The sequence below is a fragment of the Anomalospiza imberbis genome, chromosome 23 (genome assembly GCF_031753505.1).
Source record: "Anomalospiza imberbis isolate Cuckoo-Finch-1a 21T00152 chromosome 23, ASM3175350v1, whole genome shotgun sequence".
Classification (NCBI taxonomy): Eukaryota; Metazoa; Chordata; class Aves; order Passeriformes; family Viduidae; genus Anomalospiza; species Anomalospiza imberbis.
Window position 1 is genome coordinate 3,448,483 of NC_089703.1, and position 21,407 is coordinate 3,469,889.

The 21,407-nt window shown below is 39.4% G+C and overlaps 1 protein-coding gene across 1 annotated transcript; it reads left to right on the forward strand.

The window, feature by feature from the left end:
• The first annotated feature begins 6,739 nt into the window (after positions 1 to 6,739).
• On the forward strand, positions 6,740 to 19,324 carry PDPN (podoplanin). The gene is made up of 5 exons (XM_068171358.1): positions 6,740 to 7,143; positions 17,881 to 17,966; positions 18,472 to 18,565; positions 18,804 to 18,842; positions 19,209 to 19,324. The coding sequence occupies exons 1-5, from the start codon at positions 7,074 to 7,076 to the stop codon at positions 19,322 to 19,324; spliced, it is 405 nt and encodes a 134-aa protein (XP_068027459.1). The 5' UTR covers positions 6,740 to 7,073.
• Positions 19,325 to 21,407: the final 2,083 nt, after the last annotated feature.

The window sequence follows — 21,407 nt, forward strand, 5'->3', positions numbered from 1 at the left end:
TGTGTATTTAAAAAAATTAGGGCATGTAAATTCCTACTGACAGGCATTTGCTTTATCTGTATAAGCTCACTCTCAAAGCAGTGAAAGCCTCTGAAAATATTAACAAACTCATAAGATCATTCTGCAATAAATGAGGCTGAGTCTGTGTGCTTTCCCCTTCTGGCTCCATTGCTGTGTTGCTTTCCTTATATAACTGTTCTAGTTAAAAAACACTCCTGACCTAAGAAAACCTACATCAACCTTATAATTTTTTGTTAAGTACATGGTGGTCAGTGACAGGTTTAAAAGTAGTAAAGAGTGGGCATTCCATATTTAACTCTGAGTCACTCCATTGTATGTCACGTAGAGACAGCTGCTGGCAGACTTTGAGAAGACTTTTCCTGGATAAGGTACTCACTGACAGAAATCCCAACTCCAGGGTGTCCTGAGGAGTGTGTAAACTCCCTACAATCCGCTCTTAACCTGTTGAACTCCATGAAACTTATGTTTCCAGGACTGTGTCTCCTGAGAATTTCTCTGTCTCTGGAGAAAGCCTCATTGAGGAAGCAGCTCAAAGCTCTGCTCCAGGGTCCTTATAAACAACCAACACTCGTATCCTCTTGAGAAAGGCACTGCAGACCATCTACCAAATGTCTCCTACTCCCTTCACACCTGTGTTTTGCTTCAGGTGGGCAATGGTGTTATCTTACATAAAAATATAATTCAGGCTTTTGTGTTAAATGGCCTGAATTTATCTGCTACTAATGGAAAACCTTAAAATATGAACAAAATCCAGTTTCAACTTTGAAACTTCAACATCAAATGACAGACTTTGAAATATCATCTTGCCATTTTACATGAACCAACTTGCTCTACACAAAACTGCTGTGCAGCCCTCTGTGCCCTTTCCCACTCCCAGAACATCTTAATCAGCTCTTTTCAGGACTGACTAAAATGCCATCATGGAGAACAGCAACTTGTACAAAGAACATCTGCCCATAAATCTCAAATGAAACTATTTAAAATGTAGAGGCTTGCTTCTTTCTCTTTAAATATATTTACTTTGAGAGTCAATTCAATACATCTAAGATTTCCTGGCTAGGAGGGCACTTGGCTGCCCCAGAATTTCTCTCTCCATCAGCCTCTTGTGCAGCATGGAGGCACTGACTCAGTGTGTGCCCATTTCTCAAATCCTAAAATATTTTTGGCTTCCTCTATGTCCCATAGATTGGAGGGCTGATTTGTGTACACTGGTATATATTAATTTTGGTGAAACTGATTTATATCAGCTGAAAATGCAGCCCCATCTCTAAAACTGAATGACAAATATCACTGTTGTAGCTTAAGGACTCCAAGCTCAAGCATTGTTGCCATTTTCTCATTCACCGTCTTTCTTCTCCTCATCTGACAGCTTGGGCTGCCCCCAGCTCTGTGCATTTATTGTACTCTCAGGAGCACAGATGGTCAAGGAACAGGGCTTGATTTACAGCTGCTTATCTTAAAAAAGCTGCATAATATGCATATTTGAGTTTGTCAATACTGAGACCAATCTCTTCCTATAGGACACATTTTACTTTTTATTCTTTTATTAACAAGTCTGACTTCACATCCCGAGTGGTCTCCCTGTCAGTCAGGAAAGGCTGCCTGAAACACAGACAAGGTGAAAGCAGCACCTTCCCTTCTCCCATTCCCTGACACCTGCCCGATGAAACACTTCAGGATTGCCATTTGGGCAGCTAGAGGCTACTAGGCATTCTCACCTCTTGCATTCCAGAAATCAGAAACTAAACCCACAGTGACTTAAACCCAAAAGATATGACCGAGTGACACGTCTTTAAGATATGATGGATTTGAACTCAAACAGTTTGGGACTAAGGGAAGGTAAAAGCCATTCCTGAAGGCAAGGATCTGTAGTTCTGCAAAAGCTGTCTGCAATCCCACACAGCATAATCTGCTGGAAGATCACCTCACAGTAAAGCAAAGCTGCCTCATGGAAAGCAGATAACAAAAATTGGAGCAATCACCTGGTGGCTCCTCCTCTCTCAACTAATTGAACTTTTCTTCAGACTGAATCGGGTGTTTCTGTATTTCAGTACCTGCCAAAAGGGGTGGGTTTGGCTGCAAAGGGAAAACAGGAAATGGCTTGAAAATTAATAAAGCTTGCAGAAAGCAGCTTTTATGCTTCTGACCAAATATTGCAGGACCCACAGCTGCCCCCAGGGTACAGAAACAGGAAATTTGGCAACAGAAAGAGACAGTATTTTTTTGAGTTACAAAGCAGATTTGTAAAGGATGTCATCAAATGGAATGCTTAATTTAAACTTTTTGAGTGTTTTTACTAAAAGAATAGGAAGTGAAAATACGTGTTTACTTTCTATGGATTGAAAGTGTTGTAAGCTAGTATTTCACTTGTCCAGTGATGATGGATCAGATGGGTCACATCACAGCTGGTCTGTAGATAGATAAATCTGGCCATAAAAAAAAATTCAATTCAGTTAGCTTAGTTTGTTATAGAAAAGAAGTAAACAAGTCCCTGAGTGAGCAATGATAGGATGGGATTAAACTCAAACAGGGCACCCCAGCCAATCCCATTCAAACCTAAATGCAGACATATCACTGGCCAAGGAGCTGGGTGGTGCAGGGGTCCTGACCAGTCAGTTGTCCAAGGGCAGGAATTTTGAACCCCCTCTAAAAGGGGGTGTCAAACAATAAACCGAGGTGTTTGTCACATGATCCTTGGTGAGTCCTGTCCTGTGTCTGTCTCCAACCTAATGTAACAGAGATGGTCCCATGGAAAGAGAAATTTTAGCAGCACATGGAGTTGCACATTCACAGAAAGTTCTGTAAGAAGTCAGGCAGAAGCCAGGACATTAAAATGTGTCCCCATGCTACAACCCCTGCCCACTTGTGAGACTTTGTGGGACTGTGGAGGGGTAGCTGGGATATTCCTCTGTGGAGAGACATTTGTGTGCCCTTCCTAGTGTGTGTTTAGAGAGAATTCCTCCTTGGGTGTAACTTTGGTCTACACTGGACATTAAATCGAGCATGGATGATCATGTTCCATAAATCTTATGGGTTATTTACATGAAATCAAACCTTTTTGTGATGGGGGAATCTGATTGAGTTCAACCCCTGGGTTCATACAGCAACACTGACTGAGTCAGGGGATAACATCCTCCCACAACAGCTCTGTCTGTGAGGCAGAACACATTGCAGGTTACAGTCACCACTTCTCTACTCCCCCAGCTCTGGTTCATTCCTTGCTCTCACTGAACCAGAGACAGTCTAAGCCTCCCACAAGAGTCTGCAAACCACTGGTACAATGAGACAGAAAGAACGGATTATGAAATGAAAACAGGAGTGCTGAATGTACTCGAGACCCTTTCCACCTCCTCCCCTAAACCACAGGGATTGAAAACACAGACCTGCCTGGCAAAAAAAAAAAAAAAAGAAAGAGTGACCCATGCACTCATATCCTGGCAATTTGTGGGATTTGTCATAACACATCCAGACCAAATTACAACATCCCTGCATAGACCTAACCTGCATTTCATGGCAGCATTCGAGCACACGTGCAGATCCACTGCAGGCAGCACAAACACACACTCTGGAATGGGCTCACTCCTGTTCTGATACAGGCACAGGACTAGGTGCTGCTTTAAATGCAGACGAATTGTTAAATCAGAACCTGTCCATTACTCCTTTATTGTCACAGAACCTATTGGCTTAACAGAATTACAAACCAATGATCCACAGTTTCATTAAACCCCCTTAATCTGGTACAGTTCAGAGGAAAACTGCTCTCTCATCTCCCTGGATCCATCCCCTCTCCCAAGGGTATATTGGCTTCTGTGAAACAATTTTGTTGATGTTTTCAATCAGAGGGCTCAGCAGTGTCTTCCAGCCTTAATCTCCTTGCACAGCAACATGCTGTCCCCATGGAGGCAAGTTCCTGCCCCTGCTGTCCTTCAGGAACAATTCCATCCTGAGATGACAATTACTGAGACATTTCTAGCTTTTGCTCTAACTTCTTTTGCATCTGTGGGCACATTTTGTTGTGGGCACACATGCCCTTTGTTGCACTATGATACCATGATAGAAGATGATTTCATTAAATTCTTTATAGTTCAGTAAATTTACCTAAGGAGTTTTCCTTTCAGGAACAGGCTGGAGCAGGAGAAATAGGCTCGTATAGAAGAAACTCTTCCTTATTAGGAAGAATAATAAAAGTATTAAAAAATGTTGGAGTAGCCACTGGAACATGGATATCTCCAGTTCCTGAAAGCTCAAGTGCGTCAACTCTATATCCAGAATACAGCACAGTTTAAAGCAAGAATTTATATAATTCAGCAAAAAGCTTCTCCTTTAGAAAGACTTATTCCTAAACATGAGACAAAATTGTTTATATGAATAATCATAAAGGTAAAAGGTCTTCTAAATAGTTTTGAAAATTGAATGGAATTCTAAAAATCCCTTCTTTTCACTCTTGCTGAGAATATGTTAACATTTAAAAGTCACTGTTTGTTCTCGTTTGTCTTTCACAGTATACTGCATTAATTTTTTGTTCTGAAGATACATACAGAATTCCAAACATTCCATTCTGATAAGGTAAAAAAGAATTTGTTTCAGTCTTTCAAAATAAGTTCCATTAAAAAGGACACACTCCCCTAGCAAGCTTCAGTTTCCTATGAGGAACATTTCCCCAATAAGCAAACATTCTTTTAAATAAATTTGAAGCAGATTTATCAAGAAATAATTAATCCCAGATTTTAAGATGCTGAAAGTTAGTGGCAGTACGTGGCAATATTTATTTTGCTATTTTCCTGAAGACAATCAGCCAATATTGCCTGTTGTTTCTTTGCATTGACACCAACTGTTCTCATCCTACACTCCTTTTCATCACAAATAACACAATTATAGCACCATAACTAATAGCTAACAAATTCCTTCGGCACCTATCCCTTCCAGAAGGAAAGAAAATCCCTATGGAAGGTGTTGCATTCCTCATGTGCAGCCCTTTTTACATCACTGCTTATGTTTAGACTTGTTTTGGGCCTTTATAGTTGTGGGAATCCAGAGCATCCCTGTGGCTGCCCTGGAAGGTCTGGGACCCTGGCAGGGGGTCAGGAACCCCCCTGTACAGAGCCCCAAGAGACACTGTCTCTGATCTCTGTCCATGGAAAAGAGTTTTCAATATTACAGGATGAATTACAAGCTCTGAGTGTTTGATATAAGTAGTAATTAGTGTGGCACGGGTGCAAAAGTAGAATTTTAGAATTCTAGGTAAGGGGTTCAAAGGAGGCAAGATGGAGGAAACTGGGCATGCCTTGTCCTTTTTCTTCTTCTTCCTGCCCTCCACGTTTCACTGTGGTGTTGGCATTTTTCTGTTCGTTTAGGCTGGGGACACACTGTTCAACATGGGTGATAGGTATTGGCACGTTATTGTAAATATACCACATGTCGTTTTTAGCATATAATGTTTGTAACATCCCACTGAGGTCAGAGCCCCACACACTGTCCTGCAAGACAGACCTGCTGCAGGTCAGAGAGAAAATATTGTAGATAAGAAGAAATAAACAACCTTGAAAACCAGCACAGACTAATTACGACTCCTTTTTTGGCAGGGGGCTGAAAGACAGAGACTTTCTACAATCCCGGGAGCATTTAAATATCACAGATCCCAACATATAGTACCAAGTGTTGTGGGGTCTTTAATGACCTGACTCATTCCCTGAGCAAAACAATCCAGTCCTGGCTTAGGGTTTTCTTTTTTTCTTTAGTTGGTTGGGGGAGGTGTGTGTGTGTGTGTGTGTTTAGAAAAAGACAAAACCTCTGCCACAAGTCTGCCCACTCCTCTGGCAGAGGTTATCCTACAGCTGTGGGCAGAAAGGAAGCAAATCTCTGCTGCTGCTGTGCTGGAGCCTGGTGTCCTGGCCCTGCAGAAGCTGAGGGAGAAGGTCCCACATTTCCTCACCCAGCTCTGTCACTGGGACACTTAGCTCACACATGAGCCCTGGTTAAAACTCACTGCACTCTTAAATAGATGTAACTCAGTAGGTTATCCCTTGCCCAAGATGAGGCAAGATTCAGAAAAGGATTGATAGAAATCATTGCTCCCCAAGTCCTGTTCAGCCCCAGTTTGTGTCTCACAGCCATTCTGTGAGCAGAGGTGTCTCTCACAAATGGTGGGGGTATCCAACCTCACTCTCCTGCCCTGCAAAGCTGCTGCCCAGAAACACAGACAGGGAAAAAGAAACAAGTCTTGCACAGACTGTTGTAGGGGCTGCACTCCTAATACTGCACATGAAAAGGAGAAATCCTCTCTCCGAAGGGTGGTGTCGGCTCTCTGAGGCCAGCAAGACTGTGGGCAGAGAGAAGTGGTCGAGCACAGCCAGGATGTCACTTGAGGACACAAGCTGAGAGACACAGATGAAAATTCAGGCAGTATTTACTGCAGAATTAAATAGCCTGTCCTAAAAACTATTTCAGTATCCCTAAATGCACATTCAGTACCACACTTGCTTAGATAAACATGGGGGCTCACTTTGAAATTAAAAACATCAGTTCACTGCTGGAAATAACAAGAAAAGTGTCCTTAGTTTAAAAAAAAAAAAAAAAAAAAAAAAAAAAAAAAAAAAAAAAGGATTTTTTAAAGACAGTTTGCAGAAGGGAGGGAACAAACAACCTCGCTTTGCCTAAATTCCTTTTCCCCCTTTGCTAAATAAAAGTCTTCTGAAAGCCACAGCAGGTCCTGTAACTTTAAATCTGAGCTGAGATCATAACTTTGGTCCTGACCAAACAGCGTGGGGAGGGCGGGCCTGGCTGCTCATTGAGGACCACCTTAGGCTGCTCCCATCCCTTGGCTAAAGAAAATAATTCTGACTCCACTCAGTTTTCTTTAACTGCTCAGTTATCATCTGAGAAAACTCCCCTCTTTACATTACAGTAGCTAAAGGAATATTTGGAATACCAAAGTATTTTTTTACAGTGATTTCTTTTTATCATCGCAATTCTCCACTACCTCTACAAAAAATAATCCAAATTTGGATCCATCTGGTTTCAGGATTGGAAAGCGACTCTCTAAGCAGATAAATATGTTTATAAAAGTTCCATTCTTCATCTTCATCCTCGGGAGCCTGCCTTTTGTAGCACTTGCTCAAGAAGGTAAGGGGAAAGTTTGGTTACAGTTATTCCCAGTAATTTCCTGTAATTTAACAGTTTCTGTGCTCTCTCGTGGGTTACAGAGTTACTCTGACCTGTTTGCAAAACTTACTTTGAAATTCTTAAGCTGCAACAGGGCATCTACTACAGCTGTGATCTGGAAAGAAGCAGTAAAAGTTTTCGATGGGCTGAGTTTGACTCCATTAGGAAAGAATTTTCTGTGTGTCTGTACGGGAGGGAGAGGGGTAGGGGCAGGCAGGGGAGGTATTCCCTGCACAGCCCTTGGAAATGGCTCCAGTCTCACTGGAACACACACAGCGGGCTCTGCAAGCAATGATTTACTTTAACTAATTTAGGATATAACTCTGTGAAAGTAGCTTGTAAATCTGTTCATTCAGGAGATTAACTCCTGTGCTTAGAGACATTTCAGACTCTTAGAATTTGAGCCTTATGCAGGGCTTTGCTGAGTCTAACTTAGCCATAAGCAATATATATACAATGAGGGAAAATAAACCAGGGGGAATTATTGCCAAAGACAGATTTGAAAAGTGTTATGTACCAAAAAGATTAATTTTGGAAGTTATGCATTTTGAATTTTATAAGAAAGACACAATATACACTTTTAGGTAAAATAGACATTTAAGTCTTTCTACAGCTAAAGCATCGCAGTCTGATTTGTTAACAGTAAATCAGAATTACCCTGACCAATACTTGATTCCAGAAATGTCATTTTGAAACTCAGTCTTTCCGAGTAGTATTTGACTCATGTGAATGAATTGGGCAAGAGGCAGCATGGTTTACAGCTGCCATGGCCATGGAACATGTTCCAAGTAGCAGCCTAGCAGTTTCATACCAGTGCTCTGAACAGAGTAACTGCAAACTCAGCCCACTGCTCTTCAAAAGCACAGATCTACTCAGCAGGCTTAGATCTGGGGACCCAAACTGAAAAAATTACCTGATAACAATCATCCTGCTGGAAAGAATGGAGCTATATTGACACACACTGTGTGTGGATGTTGACTTGAAACTTCTAATGGTGCTCTGTATGGCAGAATGTGAGGCTGAAATTTGGAGTTGTGCTTCAAAATTTCACAGAAAAACTAAAATCAACAGCTATTAGGCAAGTCAGAAAAGTTGTTTTCTAGGATCACCCAGTCACCTTGTTCTTAAAAAGCATCTATATTAAGTGCACCAAAGTTTAAAGCCATTAGAAATGAGGCAAAACCACCACTACTTTATAGAATTACCTTTAGCAATCTAAGATACCAGAATTACAGGTTAAAAGGTCTTTCATCCTCAGGCTTTTGAGAAGTTTTTAAGCATATTTTCTCTCAACTCTGAGAGGAGTCCAGCGATACTCAGGCTGAAACTCTACTAGTCATTAAAAAATATAAGACTATTTCCTGCTTTAAGAATAAGAATATAAGAATATTACCTCTGCTTTATTACCTGTACAGTTTGCATTGAACTCCAGAGCTGGATCAAGAATGCAATTTACAGTATATGAGGTTTTCTGTGTCTGTTTAGGGTTTGTGATTTTTTCTTCACATGGAGCCAGTCGTTTAGGATAACTTCCAAAGGATACACCAGGAAAATAAACTCCAGATAAAATAAGTCTTGAATATTTTGTGTCTATCACTGCTGTTTACTGATAATCATCAGCAATTACAATTTAGAACAGACATGAAATGGCAATCAATCAGCAATCTCTGCTAGCTGACAGGGAGATGGGGAAGGCTTGACTTGTACAGTGCTTGGTGGAGTGGCTTTATCCAGATATGTAAACCTCTGGGGAACACAGTGTGGCCTGAGGGTTTTAGAGGAAAAAGGTCTCCATCTGACACCTCTTAACCTAGAAAAGGCCATAAATAAATATGCAGCTACCCTTTTCTTATGGTTGGGCACTCCAGGTTATGGACTGAGACCAAATGGAGAAAAGCAGCTTTGTTTCCAGCAGGAAGCATATTTCCAATTTCCAAAATTATTATTACTATTATTACAATTATTAATAATATTAATTATCCTTATCATATTAGCAGCTACATTTTGGCCCTGCTGATCTCATTCAGCATGTCAAAACTCAGGCAAATCTTCACACACAGAATCAGATCAAAGGAGCTGAGATGGAATTTGGCCTCAACAAGCATCCAAACCAGTGCTTTGCAGAGGCAACGCATTTCCTGATTCCAAACCTTTCCCATGGTGCTGTATCATTGCAGGGAAGGAGATTTACTCTGTTGGCTGTCACATAACATGAACAAAATTTAACATGATTGTTTAACAAGATACCACGTGTCACTTAGGCTGTATCAACTGTCCATGTGCCTGATCTTACCTAGAGGCAAATATTAGATTATATTTCCTTATACAAGGCAGGTTTATACTAGGTCATGTTACGTTTGGTTTGGACTGAAAGTAAGAACATGGACAGGATATTCAGATAAAAAGTGTTTATATCATAAGAAAGGACATTGAAGTTTACAGTCAGCTATGAAAGACTAAAAAGTTTTCTGTTTTTCAAAATCATAACAAAGAGAATTAAAAAAAACACAAGAAAAGATTGTTTCAAAAGAGTCCTGATTTACCCAAACTCTGTCACTATTTCAGTGGCAAAACTAAACAATGAAATCAGGCAACTCTAAAGCCTTTTGAAAATCAAACTCTGTAACTGCTGGTGGTAAACAAAATGTAAAAGCAAATGGAACAGTCACATTTGACTCAAAAGGGACCCAGTTTTCTACTAAATAAGCACTGCACAACCTTTCATCCTGCATGAAGAATCATGAGTACTCTTACACAGGTCCCATATGTGCCTCTTCACTATAAGAATCTAACCCTACATGTCCAATACCCAAAATGATTATCACAGAAAGGAGAAAACCATCTTGCTGAATCTCAGTTAGTAGGTATGCAAGTTAGTGTACCTGAATTTTTCAGTGTATTTGTGGAAGACAGCAGAGAACAAATAAAAGTAGATTTCTCCTCAGCTGGGCAAGCAGAGAGGTTTGCACATCTGTATTCCAACAGTTAGTTTTTGAATCTGTAACTTCACAAACAAAGAAAAGAGTCATATTTAAGGGCTTACAACTAGGCCTTTCATTAACTCAGGCTGCACACTAAAACTGGAAACAGAGAGGCCAGATTCTCAGCTCCTCAGCAATTCAGCAGTTTCTATTGAATCTGTGCATTTACCTCAGATCAAGGACTTGTAAATCATCTGCAAGAAAAAAAAAAAAAAAAAAAAAAAAAAAAACCAGCAAAAAAACCCCAAAGCAGCAAAGAACCTGGAGAGCATTTAGGTAGATAATGAGGCAGTGCAGGAAGGTTTTCAGGCTGTGAGGCTCCAGCAGGACCGTGTGGTGTTTCTCCATGTGTCACTTGAGGTGAGCCACACAAGGACCACAGAAATGCCCACTGCTGCTGGTGGCCCAGCTCGGGCACAGTGGCTGGCTCAGTGGCACGTTTATTTTGTTGGTTTGTTTGATTTTGTCTGGATGTGGTCAGGGACTACAGGATGAACCGAAATGCTGCCAGATCCTGCCACTCGTGGCCTCCCAGATCCTCTCAAAGGCACCCTCTGATTTGTGTGTGTGCAGACCATCCCCTCCACAGGGATTAATCCCACAGCAAAGCTCAGAGCTCTGCAGTGCACAATTTGTTGCACAGAGTTTCAGAAAAAGATGTGGGATTGGGAGTATAGGTATGCTGGGATGTGCTAAAGAGAAACAAATGAGGAAAAATAAGAGACAAATGCACTATTGATTTCCAACTCTCCATCTCAAAAGCTTGGCCAAAAACTCTCAAAGGACGTAGAAGCTGATGCTGAGCACATTCTCATGTTGCTTTATGACTTCCTCATGTTTTTTCCATCCTTGAACTTGTTGATTACAAACACTACAACATCGAGCACAGACTGCATCAGAATAATCCTCAGTGATTATTCTGTGATCAGAATATATTGTGATCCTCAGGCAGAATTCAGCTGTTACACCAGCACCATTTTCAGGCAAGCATGTACTCTGTCAGGAGAGCTTGAGACACTACTGAATCTCTAAGGGGGACACACTTAACTCCAAACCCATATTAAAATGTTTTTATGACTATGAAACCCATCCAAACATTAGCCTATTGTTAGTGGAGTATAAAAGTCAGACTAAACACATTTGCAGAGAACTTGCCTGCATGGCAATATAAAGTAGGTAGTCAAAATCACTGTGTGAACAGAATTAACACTTAAGAGTTTCCAGTTCAGTGTCTGCCATGAGTATTTCAAACAAATGAGTTGAAGAACCTGCAAAACATTCTGCTTGCAGATACAAAGGGTTGGTAATCTACAGCAAGGCAGCTGTGAAAGGGCACATGGCTGTAGCCTCAGAGTCCACGGAAGGAAATAATTTAGGGAAAAGATTAGTTTATTACTGTATTAGAGGTCATTTCTTAATTCCTTTCATTTGCATTTACATATCCCAGTATTTGTATGCAGTTGTCTGCTTTGTGCTGCACATCTGCCCAATTTGCTGATGCCTTACACCAAGTTTTGTATTTTTTTCTTTGTCTTGGCTGCAACTCTTCTTCCTAGTCAGCCACCCAGAGAAAGACTGAAAGTTCTGTGATTCTGCCACTTTACAGCAAGATACAAGAGACATTTACACCTTGATCACAAATCCAACCTTGTTCCATCCCTCATTGCTCAGAGGAAACAATTAGACTGTAATAAAACTGCAAACAGGGAAACAGGGTCACGGGGCAACAAATCTTGATAAGAAAGCAATTTTATCCCATATTCATGGGATAACAAGTCTGAGGTTAGTGTACTTAGTAGACAAGAAAGCAGATGTTGACAGAGCAACATTATTAAAAGCATAAATTTGGAATACCCATCTCTAGCTCTGCAAGGAATATTTTAAAGGAATATCCTGTAATGGAGTTTGTCATTTCCTTCCTAATGCCCATAGCTCTATGGCTGATTTCACTGTATATAAGACAAAGCTTAGGAAGTTTGCAGCTTTTCCTCTCCTGGCTTTGTTTTGCGGCTCTGGTTGGGGGTCATTGCACACACCTAGCACTTGAAGAGCAGTTGCTTTTCTGTGTCTGCCCAGTTAAAATACATTTTGGTTTGCTTTTCTGTCAGGAGAATATTGTAACATTCAGAAGACATGTGAATTACTTGAGGAGCAGCCGAGTGGTTCTTTGGCACTTTGGGACTGTCGATTTAAACTCTGACTTTGTTCCTTTGGCTAAGCCAGCCCCAGCAATAAAACCCATCTGCAGCAGGGTGTGGTGACCAAAGGAAATGTTTCTGACAGTTCAGCAAAGCATTGTCATCACAAGCTACATGGAATACCTGACCAAAGTCAGTCATATTCTAAATAAAATAAATTCTAAATCCTTTCTTGTGCTTCATGACCATTTTCCCAACTGGCAGATACTTTCCAAAGTTTCTGGTATTCTGTCATCCAACTTCCTTCATTATATATAGCAAAGCTGTCAGTCTTTGTCTAAGGAAACTGCAGAAAGCACTTCAGGATTTACACAGTACATACTTTCTCCTGAACAACAGTCTAGATACTTAAATACATGCCAGGGGATTTTTAATGACATGACAGATTACTCCAGCTTCCAGAAAGAATTAACAGAGAAAGAAAATGCCAATGTTGTGGCCCCAAGTAGGCCAAGGACACAAAGCTCTCCAGATACTGCAGGTATGACTTTGCAGGAGCCCCAGGCACAAATGAGAATTTCAGTTCTCATTAACAAACTTCCCTACTTTTCTGAAGTTTAAAAATATTTACTGTCCAAAAAGTCAAGATGCAAAATTCAAACCCCAGAATCCACTATATTATATTCTTCAAACCCTTGCATTTTCAAAGTACAAAAAATTTTGTGGCTTGGATTTGGCAGTGTTGAACGATTTCACAACCAAAGAGACACCTGTGTACTTAAAAAGAAAATACAAAAGTATAAAGATAATGGAAAACTATTCTCATACAAAATTAAGCTAATGTTGTAGGTTTTGGACATGACTCTGGAATATACTTAAATTGAGGATGAAGCCAAATCACAGACAAAACTGCTTTTAAAAAATTACAGAGCTCCTGTATTTAAAAGGCAGATCCCTTGCAAATCATGCATTTTTGTTAAACCTCTACTACCATGAATAGAAGTTTTCATTGACCTACAACAGAACCAATTCCAATAATGAGATACTGACTAAGACTCTGCTCACAATCAAATTAAGGTCTCTAAGTGAAGAATACTTCTGCAGAAATGGAATTCCTGTATCAGAACATAAATGCTGAATAAAATGCAGTCAAAACAGGATGGCCAACACACACATCCATACACAGTCTTTCAAACAACACCACTTGGTCTGTAACAATTCCGGAAGCAGATATTGAAAACCATCAGTCAGCTGCAGATGTTTGCTCTGTTACATCTCCAACAGAAAACTGATATGTCCCAAGTGACCCATCCTGCTGAACTCTGCTAGCTAATATTTTTAGCTGTTATAAATAACTGAAGCTGGTTTTTTTTTGGGGGTTTTTTTTGTTTTTTTGTTTGTTTGGTTGGTTTTTTCATGTAGAAGCAGAGGGCACTGAGCAAAGTATTACTGTAGTTCTTGCTAGAGAGAATCCTTTAAGGTTTGCCATTTTTATCTCCTGCTCTCTTATCAGAAATGGAAACATTCTATTTTGAGGGCTTACTATTTCAAGGACCAAGCTAAAATACAGGCCTACAACTGCCTTTACCCACTAGTGTTTGGGTTTATTTAGGTTTATGCAAGGAAAGAAGCAAGATCCTACAACATTTTTCGTCTTCAGATGTATCTTTGTTGGTTTTGGAGATACCTGAAAGAAATGCTAATGTACAACAGTTTTACAACTCCCTCTCCTTTCCAACACAACCCCTGTGCTTTGAAAGCAGCTCTGAGAGGTTTCTCTAGTAAATTGTCACTCTGTGCACGGAAATAGTGAGCTCAGCTTCCCCTAAGTGGGTCATGGGATGCTTAAGCATGGGAGGTTTTCAAAGTAGTATTAAACTTTTAAAGACATCAAATTTTGTCCTGGTGTGAGAAGCTGCACCCTGAGAGCAGCTGGGACTTTGAACTGAAAGGCTCCCAGCTGGAACTTTGGCAGGAAGGGATGCAATGATTAATTCACATCTGCAGCAACATATAGCTGCAAGGAGGAGGCTCCTTGGAGACAGCACCAGCACTGTGAGGCAATGTTTTTTATTTACAACCTCCTCTAAGATAATATTAAGAACACATGCAGAAGCACCACTCAACCCTGACTCTTGCTACATTTGGCCCACATCAGATGAAACCAAGAAATGACACAAGCACACACCCCTTTAATCCCCTTGACATCCCCTTTGATGTCAGTGGTGCTGAGCCTTGTACTGGGTACAGTGAAAGAAGCTTAAAGTCCAGCAGTGTCTCCCAATTTCATTTCAATATTTTTCTTTATGACTTTCTCTGACAAAGAGCTGTCTAGTAGCCAGTGTTGCTTGCTACAAATGCAAAACACTGAGGATGAATTGCCTCCCACTCTTTCTGTGGGTAATAGTTTGGTAGTGTCTAACCACCAGCCTGCCACTTCCACTGTCAGTCTAAAATGAACCTGCAAATAGAGTCCAGGGATTATTCTGCATCAGATACAGAACCTCAGCTTGAACAAGGCTGGGACAAGACCTTCAGACTGCCAGAAACCAGATCAGATCAGTCTGAGCCTTGGGCAGTACATAGGGAAGCCACATTCCAGTTTCCCTTTGCAATTAAGGAAAGGCAACACTACCAAGGATGACCCAAATCTCAGGTGATCTGAATTATCTTCTAGAGGTATTTATTTTTCCCTACAGACTATAAAAGAAGATAAGGGCAAGTAGACACTTTATTTAGGTGCCTTTATTAAGAACCTAAAATTAGGCAAGATTAATCTGGGCCACCTCCTTTTGTCAATCACAGTACTGAGAGGGCAAAGGCACTGAAATAGGTTTTCCACATGCCACCCATGGCCACAAATCTGCAACAAGCATCACACAAAGCAAAATTATTTTATGTTTCATTGTGACATTCACTAATTTTCTACACCTTTGCTGTGTGACATGCTTTCCTTTCATGCCTTCACCATCAGGCAATTTTCAGGGCTGAAAGCTACTGCCATGCCAGGAATATAAGCAGCTTCTCCCAATAAGCTGCTTGTTGTTAACATATAAAATTTATTTCACCTTCTACTTGGGGATTTTCCTCTAGTAATTGGTTTTCTCCATCTGTGCTTATTTTCAACTAGTGAATAAAGGATGTTTCTTCAGTTCTGACTGGGATTACAAGGTAAACTGATGCATACACATTTGTGCTGCTGAGTTCTATTGCTATTTCTTTGTTCACACTTTACATAGCTGTGATTGTACATCACAGTGTTGTATTTTAAAGATATTGTTTAAGAAGCAAAAAATAGGGATTATAAAATAGTACTATACCTTAAATTGCACTGGTACTTAGAGAGTGTCTAAATATACAACAAAAAATCAGCCCCTTTTATGCTACTTCAACAATACCTGAGGTATTTCAATCAAAAATGACCAAACCATTATTTTTACCATCTAATTTGGAACTCTGATTTACCCTGTTTTAGTTTTCCCATGGATTATAAAGTGATTTCTGGAAGACTGACTGGCTTAATTAGCCACTATATTTGGCCTCATGTTGGCATAACATGAATGTAATTTCTTCATCTACTACAGCCTAAAGTACTACCTGCACACCATTTTGGCTCCTAAATAGAAACTGTATCTGTATTCAGGCTTATAAGGGCACAGAAATATAAAATTCTATTTAGTTCAGTAACATGGAATTAGAAATCTAAGTTTAGTTCAGTGTTTGGTCTCTTAGTAATAGGACAAAGGTCTCAGTCTTATATTGGTTGAGATGGATAAAAATTTTCTAGTTTGGTTCAGAAAACAGTTTTGGAAGCCAAGGAAAAATATTTGCAAGTTTCCAGTAGAATTCAAATGAGAGTTTTGAGTAAAACTGGGGTTATTTGTCTCAGTGGCAAATCATTCATCTTCTGCTTGAAAATTTTTCTCTAAGCTGCCAGTACATTATTTTTTTACCAATTTTAAAATTAAATATTGGCTTTTTAATTTGAAATAACATGTTTATAGTAAAAGGGGCAGGTAAAAATGATCAAAAATTAAATGGAACTCACAATTAAAGAAAAACTATTTCTGAGTGATATCTGCACAGCTGATTCAAAGAGATTCTACCTTTTATATTCATTTTTGGCTGCTATCAAGCAAAATGCCCATCCTTTCTAATTTCAGTTACAGAACAAAGCTGTTTATTTGCCTCCATATCATTTATAAAACAAGTAGAGTGCATTTAGCAGTAGTAAAGTTTTCTATAAAAATTATTTGCAATCAATCTAACAATTCAGAAATTGTCCAACTTCATATGCAGAGGAGATGAGAATGTTTTTAGATCACTAAATAAAAAGTGTCATTAGTAGAAACAGTGTTACAATTCAATAAAACAAAGAGGTTGTGACTATTTCTCATACCTAAGATATTCAAATGGTACAGTAATTTTCATTTTTTAAAAGAACTGTCAAGAGCTGTCCTTCTTCTGATCTGGTTGCTTTAATAAATAGAAGTAAGATGCAAAATTTGAGTCCAGGAAAGAAGTTTTCAGTGGTTATTTTTTTGCCTCAAGTGCTTGCTCAGGACATCTACTGTTAGCTCTTTGCTTAAGTTTCAGCACTGGTATCTGGAATTAGCAGGACCTTTATGCCCCAGGCAGCAGCAGGACAAGCAGCCTCACCTGGCTTTGTAATCACCAGGAATTACAAACTCCCAGGAGCTCTCACAGCACATTAACATCACACTCTGCCTGTCACAGGTTTATGAATCAGCATGAAATTGAATTAAATTATAGTTAGGTTTTCAGCACATTCTTGGTACTGCCAGTTATCTCCACACAGCCATATCTTTCCTGTTCTACCTTATTCCAGCTCATCTCCCTACTGATTAATTCTGGCTGTATTTATAAATTAACAGATCTGTGTGGGCGAAAATCTAAATATTCATTTTATCAAAGAGCACAGATGAACTAGGGGTCTAGAAAAAATTTAAAAAAAAAGAAAAAAAAAAAAAGAAAAAAAAAAGAGAAAACCAAGCCTTACATTGTTATCTAAAATTTCAAGTTATGGCAACTAAGGTTTGCAACTCTAGGAAAGCCTCAGGACTGATTTGTGTAGGAATATTTCCAAACTATAGCTGCACTCATAAGCATTGTTGGTAGCTCTAAAAAGAAAGATTGCAGCTGGGGCTGAGCAGAAAGATGAGAGAAAGATTTTACTATTTTAGAAAATGGAAGATGCTTGAAGGAATCTATCCCAATACGTAAGCTAATGCTTAGCTTGAAATCTAGAATCATCCACTTGGGAGAAACTTTTCTTAATAAAAAAGGAAATAATTTCTTGGACAAAATGTTAAAAACCAGTATGTTTCAAGGTTGTATCAGAGTTAAGTGATAGGTACTTCAGCTTTTTGTCCTACTGCTTTGGACAAGAGTATAACAGAATTCAAGCTTATTCCAAATAATTTCCCATTCCCATGTGGGCAAGGGCAGGGAGACAGAACATCACACAGAAGTCATGTTAAAAAAGTTTATGTGTTAGAGGAGCCAGAACACGTGACTACCAAGTAAAATCCTGACTAATTTTCTAAAATTTTATTCAGCAAGCTCAGTTCTAGAAGGAGAAGAAAGTGCAACAATTGATTTCAGAGACAGAAATGACACAGAATTTGAAGAATTACCAACAATTGTGAGTATATAATTCTAAATAAAAGATCCTTTATGCTACCTTCTTATTCACTGCCACTTCCCACCTCTTCCAATCTGGTATCTCCCAAACAGTTTCAGTGAAACTAAACTCAAAAACTACTTTACAAAAAAAAAAACAAAAAAAACCACCAAACAAAAAAAAAAAAAAAAAAAAAAAAAAAAAACAAAACAAAAACCCACTGAAAAAAGGCAGGTCTGCAAAATTCTGCAGCCTTCTACACCTTTTGCAGTCCTACCAAGAGATCTGGTGTAGAAATCCTCTAGCTGGGAAGACAAATCAGCTTATCTTGGTTTGTTTGGTCACTCTATGCATGTCAAACATGAGAGGTGACAGCTGAAAAAGCATCCACACATGACAGACCAAGAAATTTAACTGTTACTTTATACATGTTGACTGAATGTACTGAGGGCTTTTTTTCCCCCTCTTTCCTCCCCAATTCTTGTCATTTTCCACAAGACTACACAATGTAACAAATCTCTTGCAGTTTGGAGACCTGAAGACCACAGAAAGTACCTTCGTCCTGGATGGAGAAAGTGAAAATGCTACTGCCTATGAAGTTAACACAGAAAGTATTGATGGTAAAAATCCCTTTCATTTCTATTTTTACTTATCAAAGTTATCCTGCCATCTACTAAACAATATCTGGAAATCTCAAATACTCTCTCAAACTTCAATTGCTCACTTTCTATCAAAAGAACAAGCTCAAACCATTGTGACAAAGTCAAGAAAAGTTTTCCTTGGATATAGCCTTTCAAATTGGAAGGCAACACTCTGTACAAAGCAGAGGGAGTAATTATTGTCTTTCTGGATTTACAGGTGGGGAGCGGAGTGGGGAACCAGAGACAACTGATGAAGGTATTAAAGAGAAGATTTGCTTATAAGGGACAAGGGATAAATGAAACTGCCAGGCAATTCCCCTCCCAGCAGCCCTTCCTGTGCCCATGCCATTCAGTAAAAGTTCCAGGGGAGGCACAACCTGCTCCCTGAGCTGCTTTCCCGGCTTCACCTGATCACTGTCTCCATATTCACATCCATATGGAGCCCTTCAGCCCAAAGGCATGCTTGCAGGCTGCTGAACATCCCAATCTACTTTAGAATTCACAAGATAGTAAGAAATTTCCCCAAGGAGTGAGATGCAGCAGAACAGCACCAGGTCTATCAGTAGCCCCTCATCAATGGTCTCCATGAGATAACACTAACATTCCCAATTTCTTCTTTCAGGTGGTCTGGGAACAATTGCACTGGTTGGAATAATTATTGGAATCATTGTTGCAGTTGGAATCCTTGCAGGAATAATAATTGCAGTTGTAAGGAAGATGTCAGGCAGGTACTCGTAAGTAAATTGCTCATCAGGCTTTTTCTTCAAGCACCTTCCTCTGAGCAGGGTCACAGGAATCACTTGGGAAATTTCTAAGTTTTCTATTTTGACATAACCAACCTATTTTCCTGTTATACAGTGCCTTAGACAGATTCAGCAAGAGCTGCCAATGTGGTATGGAGTCTGCATGCTCTCATGCGCTCCAGGAGAACTTCCCAGACAGTGTGCACATGCTGTTATAATGTCAGGTGCTTGGGGCTGGGATTACTCGGGGGAACAGAGTAATTCACTAGGAAGTATGATAGGACTAAGTTCCAGAAGCAGTGGATAACATGTGAACATTGGGGAGCAATCTCTACCTTATTTTTGGTGACACGCAAATCTTAAGAGTTTTCAAACTCTGAAGGAGTAAGAAAACCCCAGGAAATTGAACAGATACTGTGCACCAGGAGAAAGCCAAATAGGAACTAGGAAGAGAAATAAAGAGGTGATAGGAAAGACAAAAAGAAGGAGAAAAAAAGATCATGTAACTTACATTTGGGTAATGATGAACATAAAATCTCTGCTTTTTGTTTTCCAGGCCCTAAACACTGTTGAAACAAGCAACCATGCCATTCCATGCTGGAAAACACAAGTGCTTCATATTTCATACAAACTAAAGACTATTCCTGTATTTGTGTGAGAAGATGATCCATGGAACATATAGTCAAAGAATTTCGGATCTATGGGGATACCACACAACTCTAAGGACCCCCCCTCGCACCCCCCTTGCAAAAAGCATGGATTTTTTGCTAACCAGAATTTTATTAGAAGAAAAAGATTTTGCAGTAAAAAAAAAAAAAAAATCTGGAGCAAAGAGATGTACATCTGAAATGTAATTTGCAGGTATTATATGCTTGGGTTTTAAATGCTACCAAAGATTACTTCACATTACATCATATGTATTCTTTTAAAACAGCAACAAAAAAAGTGGTTTTAGCTGGTTAAGTGCTCCTGGCATGTTTATCTACCACATGATGTATCAAAAAGGAGGACTTAGCTTCAGTGAGAACCAGTTATTTACAAAGTAGGAAAATACTGGATATTGGAAGCTAAAATCTTCCCACTGCTGATACAAATTTTCTGCTCTTGATATTTATGTTATTTTGTGGCAAAATATGGTAGGTCTGGCTGGAACTGATCTACCAACTGAAAGCTTGCTCGTCTGACTATGGCATCAGGAATTTCCTGCCTTCTCTTGCTGCAGAGACATGCAGGAATTGAAATACACATCCTGAATTAAGGGGTGCTTGGAAAATACCCAGTTTTGATGGGTCACTTTAGAGCTGACGTGTAGAAGCTTTTGAATTAGTGTACACCATGTTTTTTCTTTATGCCTGTCCCATTTTCTAACTGTACATTTGATTTGTTTGACAACATGTGCAACACCAGGTCAGAACGTGTCACTGAAGAGTGATGCAGCTTTGGAGTCTGCAGCTTTTTTGTAGCATATTTAGAGCAGCACAACCTGAATGTACAGAGCTCAGAGCAAAGGCTTTGCATGTCAAGTGACTGCGGTGCATCAGGTTTCCTAAATGCTATGACACTTCAGTGTTTGGTGTAAAAATCATGATAATCAATATCGTCATCCATTGCTAAATTTGTCAGCTTATCTGTGTTTGCTTTTCTGTTTCTTTCATGTGCCTTGAACTATCATATCGATACAAGCTTTGGAAATAAAAATCGTAATATAAATGGTATTATTTTACAATAATTGTTCTTGTTTTCTTCAAAAAAAAAAAAAAACCCAGTAAAATGTCTTACACTTCCTTGAATTTTCCTGACTTATTTTGCTACTTGTCTTATCAATGTAATGTCTACAACCAACTCATTTGACACTGATAAATGAAACTATAATTGAAAACTAAACATGTGAGAGAAAACTAATTCAGAAGTCTTTAGTTAGTGCTGGAGCTGATGTGATGAGACCCTCAGTCTGTGACCAAGGAGTAAGCTTAATATTTATCTTTGTGTAAATTGATGTGAAAGCAGGAAAATTATGTTTTGTTTTTTTTTCTTCTTGCAGCAAAAGAATATTAATTCTGTTAGCCTCAATTTAACAA

Excerpts from the sequence above, each read along its gene's own strand:
- PDPN (XM_068171358.1), top strand. The coding sequence starts at position 7,074 with ATGTTTATAAAAGTTCCATTCTTCATCTTCATCCTCGGGAGCCTGCCT. Across the intron at positions 7,144-17,880 it reads TGTAGCACTTGCTCAAGAAG|CAAGCTCAGTTCTAGAAGGA; the intron begins GTAAGGGGAAAG and ends AATTTTATTCAG. Across the intron at positions 18,566-18,803 it reads TAACACAGAAAGTATTGATG|GTGGGGAGCGGAGTGGGGAA; the intron begins GTAAAAATCCCT and ends CTGGATTTACAG.